Below are 17,463 nucleotides of genomic sequence, written 5' to 3' on the forward strand. Positions count from 1 at the left end.
ATCTGAGTGGTTACAATCTGTCCCTCTACAGTTTGTCTTCAGTTTGGTTTGAAGATGATCTTTCCCTTCATCTTTGAGTCAAATCATTCCATGCTGTTGGTGTTCTCCATAAATTCGGCACTGCTTTTCTTCCCAGGGAAAGAATACTGCTTCTGCCCTGTACAGATATTAACGTAAATCCTAAGTAGTGGTGACTGTCTAAAGGGGCTCCTTGAATAAATAGAAATCATTACCTAATATTAGGCTGCTGCATTTCTGATCTTCCCTAGGACCAACCACATACACAGGTTAATTTTTTTGCCATTAGATCTTAACATGGAGAAGTTTCCCTAAACTTCCTTCTTCTTCTTCACTGTGTGACGCTGAAGTGGACAAGCAACACTCTGTGTGTGTATGTCCTCACTACTTCTTTTGGCAATCCAATAACCATAACATGCTTTATTTTTAAAATAAAACATTTGTAGGAAGTTTTAAAATTACTTATTAACCCGTGAAACAGGTACAAACATCATGATGGAAACTATTTAACAGGGAAAACCCAAATAAAATAGCTTACGTGTCTTTGGAAATATAAATATCTACTGAAAAGTAAGAAGGGGATATTGGGTGACTCTGCCACACTGGCCTCTCTGTCCATATCCAGTTCCCTGAGGGCTTTGTCCCCTCCACTGATGCATGTCAGGAATTTCCTTTTGTTTTTTACTGAAGTGGCCCCCATCACTACGATGGTGCCATCTGGCATCCAGATATTATTGTTTGCCCTTTTCCCCCCCACACCCGGCCCTTCTTTTTATGGCTAGCACCAGGGTTATTTATGGCAGTATGTTAAAAGCTGGGTACGGTGTTAACATACAAAAGCATTTTTCAAGAATTAGAGACAGAAATCTTTTAAACAACCCCTCCACCACCCATAAAACCAATCTCATTATACATAGAAAAACCCATGCTTTTTTAATCATGACTACTGCTCTTTCTGACTCCGGCTGTCATGCTGTGCTGGTGTAATGAGCTCCAATGAAAGAGGTCAGACAGAAAGATACCGCGGCTTCTCCCTCAGATAACATATTTCTAAGGCCTGGTGAATGGTCACTTCAGAGATGGACAGCAACAGGAGAACAATAAGTATGACAACACAGGACAGCAGGGAATTCTCACCTTAAACCTTTATCATAACAAAGACTGTAATACCTTCTTACCAATCTAGAGTATTTCAAGGTAGTTCTGTCAGCAATTAATATTTAATTGACCCAATCTAGGGGTGCAGCAGGTCAGACAACACAAACATAACTAACCCCTCTAGCCTTCGAGTGGCTGGTTATGATTTATACTTTGAGCAGCGGAAGCGATGAAGACCGATTTAACATGGATCTGTATTTGAAGGCTGAGTGCCCAAGTGGGTTCTCTGGTATCTCTTAAGGACCAAACTCCTTTAGAAACCTTTCCTTCCACTGGGGAACTGTAGGGTGTCAGTTTTCTACCTAGTCCTGTAGTTCAGCGAAACATATGGAAAGTACTAGCACTGAATTTCCTGGTAAATATCAACCAAATTTGACAGAGGGGTAAAATTCTTTGTGACAACTTTATACCTCTGTCAAATTCAGTTAATAGGAATAAATTCAGACATTGCTGAGAGAAGAGGAAGGCAACTGACAGATAGACATATACAGACAAAATTAAACTGTAAGACTTGCTTCCTTTAGAAATTCCTGAGGAAATAAATAATGGAAGGCACTACACACAGATGGAATAAAAATGAGGCATCTGTTGCTCTAGCAGCACGTTAAGAGAATGATCAAAAATTACAGGTGGAAGGTCAGTGTTAAAAAAAAATGTAAGTTTATACTCACAGTATGCATCTGACATCTGCCCAAGTGCAGTCATGAAACTGGTAATTATTGCACCAATACAGAGTGACTAGGAAAATCACATAAGCATAGCTTGTCTGAAGAAACTTCTATTACTCCAACTTCAAGCAAACACGCTCACGAACACAAAACATGTTCTAGTTACTTAAATTCACAGTCACAAAATAGCTGGCCACATCACATGGTGTCTTACACCAGCCAGTGCTTGATCCAACATTTAAAAACTCTCATTTAAAATGACACCTTTTCAGCACCTGGCTTAGCATGACGCTGGAGGCCTCCTGCTCTTCCTCCTGCTCTACAAACACTCCCCTTCCCCTCCACGCTGCCTCTCCTCTGCCCATTGTTCCCTCCCCGCTGAGCGGACAAGTGGGGTCTCAAGTTAAGCCCATCCTGGCTGCCCAACTCAACTCCCACCCTCAAACCCTACTCAGCCAGCTCTGCTCTACTGAATCAGATAAAAGAAAAATGGTTTCCTCAGAAGAGGGGAAGCAAGCAATCAGAATTGTTTTTTACAACCTCTGGTATGTTTTCTGAAAATGTTTACAGCAAAGTAACACACTACAACACGTTTAGGCACAAGACAGTAAGAAATTGATGGTCATGTTCTAGTTACTTAAATTCACAGTCAGCAAAATAGCTGGCCACATCACACAGTCTTACACCAGCCAGTGCCTGATCCAACATCTAAAAACTCTCTACCTTTCCGACCCTCAAATTAGCATTCATCAGTCAAAACATGTGGGTGATAGCCTGACATCGGTCAGCATGGTGGGTAATGGAGTATTACATTGTGTCTCTGCATGGCTGCAGAAACACAGCCCAAAAGGTGTCATACACCTTGCTTTTCAACTAGCTGGTGTACTTGAAATCCCTACACAGCTGAAGGAGGACAAGTGATGCTATAAAACTGGCATCAGATTTGATTGTTGATTGTATCTTGGTGAGTTCTGAATGTTTTCACTCCTTTTTTATGTCATTCCATACAGTTTTTCAATCTAATAACCAGGACCTAAAATGAATATGTGTTTGAAGGTAGACATTAATGCAAAACACTATTAATAGTGAGGCACCAAAACCAATTTTTGTGGAAGTTCACTGCTCAAAGTCGCTGTCAAGAGATTAGATATTCTGGAACAATATGCAGATGGCTGTTACAGTTTACAGACAGGGATGGCCCTTTCAGCACAAGTTTTCTAAGTTTTTATTTGGTCTTTCTGCCTCGTGCCTTATCACTAAAAATCCTTCCAAACTAAACACAAGGCATGGATATCTCCAAGCTCTGGGGTAGTCTGCATAAAGACCTTGACTTTTTGTCCTTTATTTCAGCTGCTAGTCAACACATATAACAATCTATACTTGAATTTCATTTAATGCCATGTTGTTTTATCATCAGCCTAAAATAAATTCAGATTTATACATACTTCCAGAGTTGTGCTTTGCAAGGAGAAAAAAAACGTACAAAATGTCACCCCACGGCAGAATGAACATAGTCTGGACTGTGCCCTTCTGTATTGGTATGTTAGTATCCTATTGCTATCACTGAAGTGTTGCATGAGATGGAGTAAGAAGATTAGGATGTCTTTGCAGAACAGGGCCTTTATTGCAGCAGAGCAGTGAAACTGTAAAGTTTTAGGCTGCACTTAAAACATTTCAACTTTCATAAACTACTTTCCCATTGTATCTCCCAAGGTCTGTTTTAGTATCACAGGTAATATACCCATAAGGTTTTCCAGAATATTTTATCAAAATACGTATCATGATAAACAAAAGACTCTTCATCGTTCCCTGCAGGTTATGTCTATTCTCTCCATATCGTTGGTGTTAATATTTAAAGCTGCATATACTCATATATCTATTACCATACTCTTTTTCTACAGTACTGTCAACAATGTTTACAAAATTTATCTAAAAAATTTCTTAGTGTAACAAATTGTTCCAGATATGACCACATATCAGTATTATTTCTTTTGATAAACTTCCTGATAATACATCTTTTTAAATGTATTCTTCCAGGCGTTATTTACATGTAGCTAAGTGGTTTAGTATAGCCACAAGAAAAGACACAATAAAATAAACTGCACTTTACAAATGAAAAATGAGTACATCCAGAAAGATTGAATTTTCCAGACTTTGACACTGAATGAATCAATTTACGAAGTCTATGAAACTCTGGGAACAGTTAAACATCTCATTATATTGCATGCAATAGCTGCTATCCATATATATACACACATATGAATATGTGCGTTTGTATATATATGTACAAATATGTGTGTATACATGTATGTGTGTATATATATACATTTATGTATACCTATGGCAGCTGGATTAAAATAATTTTTATTTTGAGGGCATTATTACAGATGTCTCTAGGTCTATTTCAGTGTTTCAGTTTCAAATTACTTCAATTCAAATTAACCATGCCAAACCTGCAATTAGGTACCGAACAATGTCTAATACACAGCTGCAGCTGCAATAAAAAATGCCACGTGCTCAGCCACAAGGAACTGGATACTGATTAAAGCTGTGTACAGAGGTTACAGTTATAGCAGGCATTTATCACAGATCCAGACTAAAATATCCAAACCATAATCATAACAGTATTTTTAGTTTCTCAACCTCATTGCTAAAGGTTTATATGGTACATCAGCTGCAGTACGTTTTACTGCAGCTTCCTTTTCATTGCTATTTTATTGGCCTAAGGAAGATTAATTATCCATAAATGACAATAAAACCCAATTCTGAATGAAATTCTGAGGGTTTTTTAAAACCACTTAATGTTTCTAACTTCTTCTACGCTCCTGCTATTAATGAAATGGAGCACGTGCAATGAAAACTGTATTTTCAATAGCATTCTGTGAAGAACCTGGCTATAACAGGTTTGATTCATACAGTTAGATTTTCTTTTTGATATATTAAAAAATCAGGGATCAACCTTAAGTGGAAGTGTTCTTTTCTGGCTTTTTACTGTAATATTTTTTTCCTTCAGCATTACCTGTAACTATTTTGTGCCTTCCACCTCTTTCTAACTTAATGGTATTTTTTTTTTCGCAAAACAGAAGACAAACGAGTAGGAAAAGATAAAAGAAAAAGTCACATTTGAGGGACATAATGAGTTAATTTTACGTATTTAGGAGGAAAATGTACAGTTTACATGGTTTCAGGCAGCCCCAATGCAAGGGGACTGTCAATGTATGTGCGTAGGCCAACCTGCCATCCAAGGGGGTCTGCAGCAGGAGGAAGAGCTACTAACAGGGCACAAGGTGCTGACTGAGGTCCCTCTTGCAAAGGCAGCTGGGCAAAGACCATGAAGTGGTCTAGAAAAGCTGGGAGGGGAAATTCCCTGAAAAGATGAGGTAATTGATGATAAGGCAATCCGAACCACAGAGCTCAGGTTTCTAGTTTATTTTCTGCTAAAGTTAATTCATTTTATTGTCTGCTACTACGTTCTTCCTGCGGGGAGAGGTGTGTGGGAATCTTCACTGTATTTTACCTCTTACTTCACAAGGGTATTGTAAGAATAAATAAAGGTGTTGAGCTGCAGAGATACAGTGGTAGTGGGGAACATATAACTATGCAAGTAGGCAGACTCTCACTATAATATTATTGGAAATGACCTTAAATAAAACATGTGTATATTTATTCAAATTAAGTCTGCATTTCTGGATTTGAGTTCTGTCTCTTCATCCCTAAGTGTGACACAGCCTTAGGCCCAGTGATGTCCACAGGGTTGGGTTTAGCCTTTACACTCTAACGAAAGCCAAATACAATTTCAAGAGTTCATGTTAGGTCAACGCCAGCACCACACCCCCACATCACAAGAACATCTTGTAAGCAAATTTTTAACACTTACGATGGTTCTTCAGATACCACTGCCCCTTCCTCCAGCTCTTGAGCCTGCTTATACCATGGCAACTTTGCTTCCACGGGAAGTTTCTCTACAGAACAAACACAAGCATGTGAAAATAGGAAGCATGCAGTAACGCGGCTAGGTGTGCCAGCCCCCCCTCTCTCTCCAAGCACACTGGTGATGCACATGTGCTTTCATCCACATGGAAACTGAGCAGAAAGAAGAAAGAGAGAGAAAGAGCAGGAGAGAAAGAAACTCCTTCGTCACCTGGACTATGACGCTTAGAAGGTTATATGGCCAGATAGTTTGCTGTTGCAGCTAGAAGGGCTATGGCATTTTAAAACCAGAAAGGCAAATTAAGTGACTTTTCAGACAATTCAACTGGGCTGTGAAAATAGGGACTTTGGAAAGTATTTTTGGAGAGAGTCTTGCAAGTGTAACAGGCCTCTATTGACACTGCAAAGGCAAAATGTATAAAAACCCCTGTGTTTACCCTTAAATTTTAGAACTTCAGAAGACACATTAAGCTTGTTTTTGATAGATTATGAAAAGGAAGAAAACCCTGATTTGATGAGCGATACCACAGAAAAACAGAGAAACCATAATAAAATGGCCCCACTATACTTTTCAACTTTAAGTTTATCAGTTCATCGGCTATGTGGATTTAAAAAAAAACCAAAACAACGAGCTTGATACTTTTTCTGTCATTTCTGATGGAAAACAGTAGAGCTGCTTTTCTTCCCCTCCAGGATGTGCGCACGGCGTAATGAACTGCTCTGCTCTGGGGAGCGCAGGGCCACGCCGCTTGGCGAGCCAAACTCCGCTTTCATGCGGTGTCAAAGCGGGGTGTTTGAGCTGAAGGCGGTGGAGCTGTTTTAGCTCTACAGGGGTATAAAGCAAGAGCAAATTTGGCACTATAATTTGAGAAGGATGTCTGCATTTCAACAAAATGTTCTGGGCTAGGATCAGGGGAAAAAAGCTCGAATAAAAGGGAATGAGACTCAGACCACTAAGGAGAACCAGGGCCAGACCTATTTGCCACTCACAAATCACCTAAGTATTTTGGGTTTATAAAATGTACGGATTTGTACTCGCCAACGGAAGCAGATTAATGCCATTCAGAGTAGTGGGGAATTTTCTGTGACTCTGTTGTGCACAACAGCAAACCTTTCACATACGTGCACCAAATTTCCCATCTGTCGGTTGTATCACAGAGGAACAACAACTTACAGCTTGATTTCACAGCTACTGCAACTTTAGTCAAGCAAATTTCCTTGGAGCGAGTTACTAATGGAGGAAAAAAGGGACAGTAATAGAGTTAGTATGCCTCTCTCTCAGAAACAGCTTGCCAAGCTCTTACACTAACATATTTATTAGTGCCATTTAAGGATGAATATTTGCCAGCACGGCTTTTAGTTTAATCTATATTTTACTGCATTTGTTATCCAAAATATGTTGGAGATATTTCTATTTATATGTTCTGCAGCTTGTTTTATGGGTTTTGGAAAGCCAGATCTTACTCCTGTGCTTTTTTTTGCTTGGATGCAAGTGCTTGTAAAAAGGAAAAGCTCTTGTGTACCATTGCCTGTTATGTGACATTTTAAATAACTTTTCTTTTTAGAGGTGCAGTTAATTATCATCTACACTGTAAAATGAGTTAGAGGATTAGAAATGTTGATGTTGTACAGTATGCTTTGACAAAAAAAATGAATAAAAAGCACTCCTAACATAAGCTAAGGAGGAATTTTTACCTTTGGAGGTTAAAGTAAATTCTCTCCTTTTAAAAAGCAGTTCCACTAAAAACATGTAAATCACATACTATACAGAAAATTGTATTAGATGAAGACACCTTCCCTATTAAAACTGAAAATCATTACTTAATCCAGGGATATACATTTTTTTTCCATTATTGGTGTAAGATAAAGTGCCTCAGTGCTTGAATAAACAAAAATGAAATAAATTAAATGAACTATTTGCATTCTATTTCTGCTTAGCACAGTGTGTTAAAAGGAGAGGGAGTTCCACTTTTTTGTCTTGCTACTTCAGTCAGCTAGGAAGATTGTTTTTCTGCTTTATGTTAATCCAGAACCAGAAGGAAAAAGCAGGCTAAGACTAAAACATCCAATAGAGGAAAGCACTATACCTACTGGTTTAAATTTTTAACTCTAGATTTGTGAAATAAAAAGGACAAACTTCCAGCACATAAATAAAATATTTTGGATTTGAAAAGACGTCTGTATAACACCTGGTTCAACTCTCTTCTGAGAACATGATTCAGCTTCAGGTACATGGGACTTCAAACATTCCCGCTTGCATTATGGAGGGACTACTGTAAGAGCGTTGCAGAACTGAGATGAGGACTAAAATTAAATGCAAGCAAAACAGTACACTTAGTGTAGGAGTTTCCATCCCATGGGAAAAAATGGAAGGAAGAAATAACTGCCTACAATGAGAAATTAATCATGTATGTGCTGCAAAGGGCAGCATAAGGGTTTATCCAGGGTAAAGATGCCACTCCTGTGCAAGAGTGGGCTTCCAGCAAAGAGGAATTTACTTTGTTCCATCGGAAGAGACTTCTTGACAGATGCAGGCAAGCAAAGCTTTCCTAGCTGGTCTTCCACCCTTCTCAGGTTCCCTAGGCAGAAGTCAGTTGTGGGTGGTTTGCAACATCTGATTTTTTTGTGTTTTACTGCATTTTGCTTACAGGCAGACAGGATCTTGCTTTACCTGAGCTCTGAACACCATAAACACATAAAGCCCCATAAAAACAACCCATAAAGCCCCATAAAACCAGCTGACTGACTGAGCCCAAATCTACTGAATCTCCATATGAGGCTCAGAGTCATGCTATCACAGTCACAGGGCCTTTTTTTTTCATCCTGGAGGGTGAACTTGCAGAAATTAAAATTCAAAATTCTACTGTTCCATCTTGGATCAGCACAAGGTCACGGATGCTATTCATATGTATCAGGATAGCAATTCATTTTTTAAAAGGAATTGATACCCTCTTATGGTGGGGCTGAAGTCTCCAGTTTAGGAAAATTCAGCTCACCCGCATTGCTGTAGCCCAGAAGTTTCCATAAGTTAGTCAGCATACAGACACAGAGGTTGTGTCAACAGAGCTGAATACACACACAAAGACATGCACGCTCATATACCTGTGGAAATGGTCAAATACCTGTGTCTGCTGCACCTGGCCACTGCTCATTAATCCAATCCAGCCTCCAAGACTTTTTTTAACATTCCCACCTCATAAGAACATCCAAAGAGCTGCAGAAATATATTCTCCTTCTCTCAACAAAAACATGGGGGATTTATCCCAGTATCATTCTGTCTGAGGCCCAAGTCGAGAAAACATTTCTATACAAATCATGAGTACTCCTTGCTATAAAATGCTTCAACTCTAACAGTCTGCAAAATTTTGCAGCCTTGCTAGTGAGAGGAACCTCATGTTGGGATACACAATGCTTGCTTCTGACTGATTTCAAGCTCCAAGTTATGAAAAGGCACTTTAAAATTATGGTTACATTTATCTACCATAGATATTATTTATATCATTAATTCCTTATAAAAATAGGGCAAATTTAGCCCAGACACAATCAGTGGGGCCAAACCTACTTAGACTATGATCAAATTTACATTTGCATTGCTTTATTCTGCTGGATCACAAATTAACAGTGAAAACCCCAGAGCTTGTAAGAAAGAGGAAGGGGCCAGCATTCACTCCCGATTGCTAGCGGGCAGACTGGAATAGGAGCAGCAGGCATTAAAGGTGTAAATTCACAACTCAGCGCAGGTGGAAACAGTGCTACCAGCACTAAAAACAAAACTGGTCAACATGGAAGAGCTCAGAAAATTTATGAGAATCCTTCTGCCCCATTACCTTTGGGTTTGTAGCAGGGAGTGGGTACGATGCACTCTTCTTTTATGTGTGGCTTTGTTTTAGGACTACAGCCTCCTGTATGCATCCCCCTGTGATCAATGCAAAGGACCACACGGTACCTGAGTCCTTGTCCACACGTCACGGTGCACTGGGGAAAAAAAAAAGAAAAAAAAAAAAAAAAGCTGTGTGTGGTATGTCACAGGGGTGATAGATAAAAGGCGAATATGCAATAGAAATATGTGTACATCAGAGAGCAAAATATGATGCAGAAACACTCAACCTTGAACATAAATCATTCATAATATTTGGTAGTTATGGATAAGGTATAAAATTGACATAAATTTTTGCCTTTTTGCTTTGCACATTTACTTGCTTTGAACATTTTGCCTCTGTATTTCTCTTGCAGTGCCAGTTTCTCAGCAGTGGCTACTTGGCTTGTGGCCATCCATCCCATATTGGCTATGCTCAGCAACACCCTGTCAGTTTCATCTGGAGCCACTCCGCTTTGCTTGGACAAAGTACTGGGGCTTATGGGTTAACAGGGGTGACACTCAGCTATTTTGGAACATGGCACCAAACAGAATGGGAAACTATTTGGACTTTCTTCCCTCAGACACTTTCTTAAGTGTTTTTTCATTTATTTTTGGTAAGGAATATCAATTTCCCGCCCTGTACAGAAGTGGCTGCATGGGAGAGGATCAAAACTACCAACGAGTGGGGAAGGCTACGGATACTACCAACATTACTTTGCTCTTGGATAGCAGTTTTCATCTGGAAATCACCAAACACTTTGCAATCAGTCAAGAATACCTCACCTGTGGGTGAGCTAGCTTAGCTTCTAAAACCCATTTTACTTGTTGAGAAACTGGGCTGGTGAGAAACTACATTCAAGATTCAGTCTGTATGTACAAAATCAAGGTACTTTTTTACTTTTGTAGAATGACATTTCAAAGACATTTACTTTCATACAGAAGGAAAGGTGAGTCAGGAACAGACAACTACAACCATCAAAGAGCAGAGTCATTTATGACCATGTATTTCTGGAAATTTCTCAGCAATTCTTGATATTCAATTTATAGCTGACAAGTTGTAATAAAGATATACCATTATGTGCTTACTGGTTTTGTTTCGCGCATTTCATTTATGTTCGCAATCTATTATTAGTAGAAGGTCACTAATTAAAGATCTGATTTATTTTTCCATCATTCTCCTTAATCACGTTAATGTTATTAATACATTAATCCTGAGTATTTACTTTGCAGTTAGACAAATAGCATAATTTAAAACAAAGGTCATGGTAATAAGGAATAAGGAATGAAAGTAGTGCATGTTCCTGCTTCCACAAGCTCACTAAACTATAATTTAAGATATATTCCTACTGTGGCAAATACAAAACCAACAAAGCTAAGCTGATTACCGGAGACCACTCCTGAGCAAGCCACTTCGGGCAGTCAAATATATTGCAAGGCTGGACAACAGGCATCTTTGGAGTATACATGCATTTCCATTCTTCCACTGGGCTGATATGACCCTGAATGTCTTCTTCCACACATGAGACACTGCGGCTTTGAATGCCCCCTCCACAAGATGAGGAACAGGCAGTCCAGGGCGTACTTTCCCATCTGAGGTAAAAAGAACCAAAACAGAGAGGCATCAGGAAAAGGAACCCCTGCTGCCCCCACCCCCACCTGCACCCACCCAAATCTATAAACTGCTATCTGCAGGAGGGTTTATTTTTCAGATTAGCATCAGTAAAAATTAATCATATATATTTGTTCATAAATGGCCATAACAGCAAAGCACTCTCATGGCTTCAAGTCACATTTTAGTAATATGAAATCTCCTCTCTCCCACAATCCCAGTGACTACTGCCACAGAAACTCTAAATACTTTTAACTTAATTCCTTTTATTTAATTGATGGGATTATCATATCTTCACAATTTGTTATGTTAAGAGGAATCTTTGTCACAAACCACTGGAAACTCAGTGTGCTCTGAAGCTGATGCTCCTTTAGCAAGAACATACAGGGAAACAGCAGTGTTTCTTTCTAGGGGAACAACTGCTTTGAGGAAAAAAAAGATGGGAGGAAATTACCAAAAAGAAGACATGACTATACTGATAGGATACATGGCCTCTGATGGATAAACTACATGGGCCTTGTTTCCTTACAGTTGAGGGAGTGAGAGGAGCTAAGAAATAGCATCTACAGGTGCTATTTGAGAACATAATAACAAATCCATAGAACAATGTATATGTTCTGAAAAGCTATGCATACTTATGAGAATAATCCTTTTTTTTACAGTGATGCATATATAATAATGTACGTATTGTTTTATATGTGTACATGTCTGTCCACTTAAAATAGTCTGGTATTTCCACTTACACTCAAGCCATTGTCACAGAGAGGATCTGGGACCACCGTCATGATCCAATGTGGCTATTCCTGCATAATTCTGTGCATGCCTGATGGTGTAAAATTGTGCATGTTCTATCTACCTATAAACATTTCACAAAATCTTTAATTTTTTTTAAAAGGCACATGGGCTTTGGATAAGAACATTCAAAATAATGTTTGAAACAATTGGTTTGGTCATAATTTTTCATTTTTTGACTTAAAAAATTGTTTTTTTGCAGAAAAAAACCCATCTCTTTCCTCTTTCAGATAAGATGGAAAAAAAGTGAAAGACAAGGATTTTTTTCTCCCACTTAAACTAAAAGAATTATTTTTATTAAGCAACAATTACAGGATCTCCAAGATCATTAAACAATATGAAAAATGCTTATCTTTCCCTCTGATTTTCCATCATATCAACCCATCTTTTTCTCATTATCTCCAGTACATGTAAGCACTACCCACACTTGGCTACTGGCTGAAAATGCCATAAAATTCAATGTGAAATGGCTAGTTAATAGCTGTTTATGAATGGTAAAGCCACTGATTAATTCTATGACTTATCACTAAGAAGTGGTGAAACGTTTACACGATGCCATATCCATCATCATGGGCTCAGCATAAGCAACATATGTCACAAAAGGATAACTTTAGCAATGTTTTTAGTTCAAATGTGTTACCTGTGGCTCTGCTGAACAAGTCTCCCAGCACACAGCTAAGGTTTCTCACATTATTCACAAATCTAAATGAAGAGGCCTTAAACTGAAACTCATGAAGAGCAGAAACTGCTGTAGCCAGCCTGATGCAGCTTTTCCCAGCCACGAAAGCGATGTGGCACCAGGGAATTCCCTAGAGTCTTTGGGGCAAATTTCCGGATGCCTTAGGCAACCTCAGCAATACCAAGCAGCTTAAATCTAGGCAAGCAGCTTGGTCCTCTGGGTTTGTATGAGTGTAAGACAGGAAGGGGAAATTTCTCTGTTGCACAGCTCTTGTAGCAGGTGCCACAGCTCCTTTCGAGGTACAAAGCGTGCAACATTGGGAATTTGTGAAAGGAATTGGTGGTGCGTTAAAAGTAAGCACTACAGCTGAACCATACTTTACCCTCTTTGTGATAGCGCACAAGGTTGAGGGATTGCACTAGGGAAATCTTGCAAAGACTCCTTCCCAGATTCGCTCTCCACTTCTCCTGGAGTATTTGTTGCTCTCCTCTATCCCTAGTATTAGGTGCCAGTCTCAGACAGGTAACGCAACCAGGGCCTTCTGGTTTCATTGAGGGGTTTTGCTTTGGGTTTTTTTTACCTAAACTCTGCAGGTTCAGATGAAAAACAATTTTTAACCCCCTGACTTGGCCCTGTCTCATGCCAGCCTCATGATCTGTTCAGCTTCTGCTATCTCTCAGGTTTGGAGAAGAGACATTGTGTCTGTGTCTTCCCTCTCGGGGCAAAGGAGGAAGAGCTGAGCCCCGTTCATGGGTTCATAGGAGCACATGTGGGAATGGGGTGAGGAAGAAGAGGGGAAGCAGCAGCAAAAAAGCAGAGGGGGAAAAGGGGGGACGAGGTCCCAGCCAGCAATTGCAGCCTGAGCAATCGATGGAGGGGAGGGTTAAAGGAGAATAGTGCAGCTGGGAGAGTGGATGTAAAGGGACTGTTATGGGGTGAGACCATAATCCAGAACAGCTTGAGAAACAGTCTCAGCCTTTTGATCATGTTCAGGGAATGATTTTTTTTTTTTAGCTTTCAGTGTTACTGAAAGCCAAATACCTCAGGGCATTTTGATCCTTTATTTTGGATTTTCTTCAACAGTAAAAAAAGCCACTGCCTAGCTGCAGCTCAGGATGCTTTTTCCTTAAATACAGCCTCTCCACTGTTAAGTACTGCTGAATCATCCTCTGATATAAAATTCTTCTCTGTCTTTTGTCAATGTACATGCCCTTTGTACATAATTGAAATAAAATCTGTTTTATTCTAAATTAGAGTGTTAAACCCTGTATAAATATTCTAGCTTTTATATGCCTTACTAACAGAGGTTTAATTTTTGAGGTCAGGAGGTACGTATGTGGGTTTTTTTAAATAAAGAACAGAGAGAAATGTTTTCCAGAAAAAAGGAATTAGATACAGGGATATATTTTATAGGCGTATCTCAGGAATATTTGGTGATAAAGACTGTGTGTACGTAACCATAAGCACTTAGCTGGGAAGAGAAAAGCCTAACCCGAGTGACACAGATCCATTGATAAACTGTGTCAACACAAATGGCAGCCACAATGCTTGGCAAGCAACCTGCTCTCCTCCTTGCCATCTCACTCACAGTTTGGGGTGGGTCCATGATTTGGATGGAGACTCTGTTGAACGTTGAGTGCACTGCGCTTGCACACTGATGCTGAAAGCTCTCTGCATTAGGCCTCACCATGGTCACCAGGTCATTTCCTCACCAGGATGAGACTAACAAGTTGCCTAGGGGGTTCTTTCTGTGATTTCATACTCCGTGACACAATAAATTAATGAAGAAGGAAACACAGCACAATACTATTGCATGTCCAGGCAGTATTTCAAAACCAAAAGGTTTTGAACCTTCAACTACCAAACATTTTTATCAGCACCAGTCTTATTCACGGCTTTAAGGGTAATTACCAATGGGATTATTTCCATAAGAATTTCAAGTTTTACATTAAAGACATTTTAATTGTGAGATAATTAATAATAGAAATCAGGCCTTGATCCTATTCCTCCCCTGACCTTTGATTTCTTAGAAAAGCCAATGGATTAATGCCCCTGGGGAAGGCATTAGCATGGGTTTGCAGGACCAGAACACAACACCAATACTGTCTAAACCCAAAATCTAACAATTTATAAGCATGCAAGAAGCAGCACTGCTGGGGAGAGGGAGAAAGTCTGATGGTTCATTAGAAAGCCACCTATCCTATTCAGAGATGAGTAAAAGGAATGAAAAGGAAAGGTGTGAGTCAAAAGGGGCGGTGGGGGTGAGGGGTAAGGAAAGAGAGAAAGAAAGGGACCACACACTTAATAAGTCTGCATTGCTGCTTCAGCTAGAATATCATTTCAGTTCTGCATCAACATAATTTATAACAACAGGTTAGCATTTGAACATCTCTAGGTTAATCTGCAGGAGTTCAGAGCAAGAGAAAAGCAGCATCTGTTAACTTAGTTTGAGAGCCAAGCAGAAATACATAGAAAAGAAAAAAGAAGGAGAGGTATCTGTTAATCCTAGCATCTGGTTGACTGTTTTACGTACCGCGGAAGGGGATGGTAGAGGTCATAGGGCATGATCTGCTTGTATCCATCACTGTTAGGAACAATAATGCCAACCCTCTGAGTAGAAGGTACACATAATAAAATAAACACTAAATGATTACCTTATACAACTTTTTTTACACAATATTACAAAACACCCCAAGCAAACAAGATATTTAACCCAAGTTGCTATCACATTTAAAATAAAACATATGCTCCCATCCTGCTGTTTCTGAGTCATTCAAAGAATAAACCAACAATTACTACTTTATTCTTATGAATATATCACTGTTTGGCTAAGAAGCGATCCATTACCACAAGTGATCCAAATAAGTTGTCCAAATATTATTTAAATTTGTGAGGTTACTATCTGCCATTAAAAAAAATATATTTCTACACCTAATACTTTCTTTGAGCTTGGATCCAAAGTGACTAAAGACAATAGGGGAACTTCTATCTGCTTTTTTAAGTTATTATATGGTTGTTTCTGCCCTTCGGATAAAATGTCTTTTACAGAGGCCGGGATTAGAAAATCAGGGAATTCCAGTCCAGGAATTCAAATCTGTAATTCTTGTCTCTCCTTAAGTCAGTCCAATTTCATTCATCTGCAGAACCTGCCTCTTTATTTGGGTTTTTCTGGAGTAAAGAAGGTGCTGGAGAGAAGAGGAACATGTCAGGTTGATTTTTTTGTTTGGTTTTGGTGTTGTCATGACTGGTTGGCTTGGTTTGCTGTAGTATTATTGGTATAATATCTAAATAATATAACATCTAAAGGTTATGGAAGACAATAGTGTATATCAAAATTAGAAATTACCTGAATTATTATCATGCCAGTTATGTCTGAGATGGATGTCACTTGACTTGTTGGCAACTACAGGGTCTCACTGAATTGCTAGTTTGAAATTTCATCTTTTGTCTGCGCTTTTTACAGATTCTGACTCAGAGGGACTGTACCCGTGTTGTCTCCCAATTATCAGGCATATCTATTAACATCAAATAGATGATCTCAGAGCACCTCATCTGTCAGTTTCATCAAAGCCACTCTGCAACAGGGGACTTGGATGGGGCAGGTGGGCAGAACTACCAAAGAGTGAATGCCAGTTGCATCAAAATAAAAAGCGTGTCCCTGCCAAGTTAAGGAGAGAGGAAACTGACTGAAAATCACAAAGGTGGTTTTTGAGAGCCTTATATGGATGATAGGTGCTAGGTATGCTGATACGGATTTCTGTGAGGGGGAAGGAGCAAAGGAGGGGGAAGGGAGAAAGTATTCTCCATCCTCAACACACTTCACTGAAAAATGCTGTAAGCATTCAAAGGAGTCTTGTCATGCCAAGGCTAAAGGGGTCTATTCTCCTTTCAGTCAACAGGGTTTTTATGTGCATAGCTGGTCCACGATAGGAGAATGGATCCCATTGTGTTTTCACAGCAAGGAGTCAGCGCCAGGTCAGCGTGCTGGAATTTTCCAGCTAAAGCACGGGAAGACGCTGGAGCCCTGGGAGTGTGTGATGGGGACTAGACAGCTCCCTCTAAGATTAGCAGCCTCTGCAGTTACTGGAGCCCTCTGCTCGAGTGTGTATATTTGCATCTTCGGAGGGCTGCCCATCTCCACAAAAATCTAAACATCTAGGAGAGGCAGTTCTGCCACTGGGAAACTTTGGGTAAGACAAATGGGTCATTTAGAATATGGCCAATGAACAAGTCTTTTCAGATGTAGCTTGATGGGCAAATGCCTGGAGAAGTTTGAGAAATTGTGTACTAGAAGTTTAAGAAGATGGAAGGGGATTTTTTCTGAGTATTTTTTGCTCATGCTTTTGGGAATCTCTGCTGGTTTCCTGACTGTTCTACCACTGCTGCTGAAGTTCCACTCTGGAGGCTTTTGCACTTTCCAGCTCTTTGGCTTGCTGAGGAGTGGTTGGAAAAAAGATTAATATACCAAGTTCATAAATGAAACAATTATATTATAAAAGCATCTACTTCCTAAGAAAGAAACAGATTTCAAAACATTTCTCACTCATTGCAGTGAGAAATGTTTTCTTTCTAATAAACATGGTCTGTATGCATAATCCAGGTCTACGTGTATTAGAATGCATAATATCCAAGGCCATTCCAATTGAAATAACCATGTGACATCCAAACACTGTTATGAAGATTAAATAACATTTACAAAGCACTAGATTAATATTGTCATTGGAAAGGTTTGACCCTCAAAGAATTTTGC

The 17,463-nt window shown here is 39.4% G+C and overlaps 1 protein-coding gene across 3 annotated transcripts in view; it reads right to left on the reverse strand.

The window, feature by feature from the left end:
- Nucleotides 1-17,463, reverse strand: part of ADAMTSL1 (ADAMTS like 1) — a 468,821-nt gene that overhangs the window by 86,066 nt on the left and 365,292 nt on the right. For all 3 annotated transcript variants that reach the window (XM_054186241.1, XM_054186242.1, XM_054186243.1), the window contains 4 exons: nucleotides 15,247-15,297; nucleotides 11,019-11,223; nucleotides 9,602-9,749; nucleotides 5,722-5,806 (listed from right to left, as the gene is read on the reverse strand). In XM_054186241.1, the coding sequence (XP_054042216.1) occupies nucleotides 5,722-5,806; nucleotides 9,602-9,749; nucleotides 11,019-11,223; nucleotides 15,247-15,297 (489 nt within the window). The remainder of the gene's footprint in view (nucleotides 1-5,721; nucleotides 5,807-9,601; nucleotides 9,750-11,018; nucleotides 11,224-15,246; nucleotides 15,298-17,463) is intronic.

Source organism: Rissa tridactyla, chromosome Z, assembly GCF_028500815.1.
Source record: "Rissa tridactyla isolate bRisTri1 chromosome Z, bRisTri1.patW.cur.20221130, whole genome shotgun sequence".
Classification (NCBI taxonomy): Eukaryota; Metazoa; Chordata; class Aves; order Charadriiformes; family Laridae; genus Rissa; species Rissa tridactyla.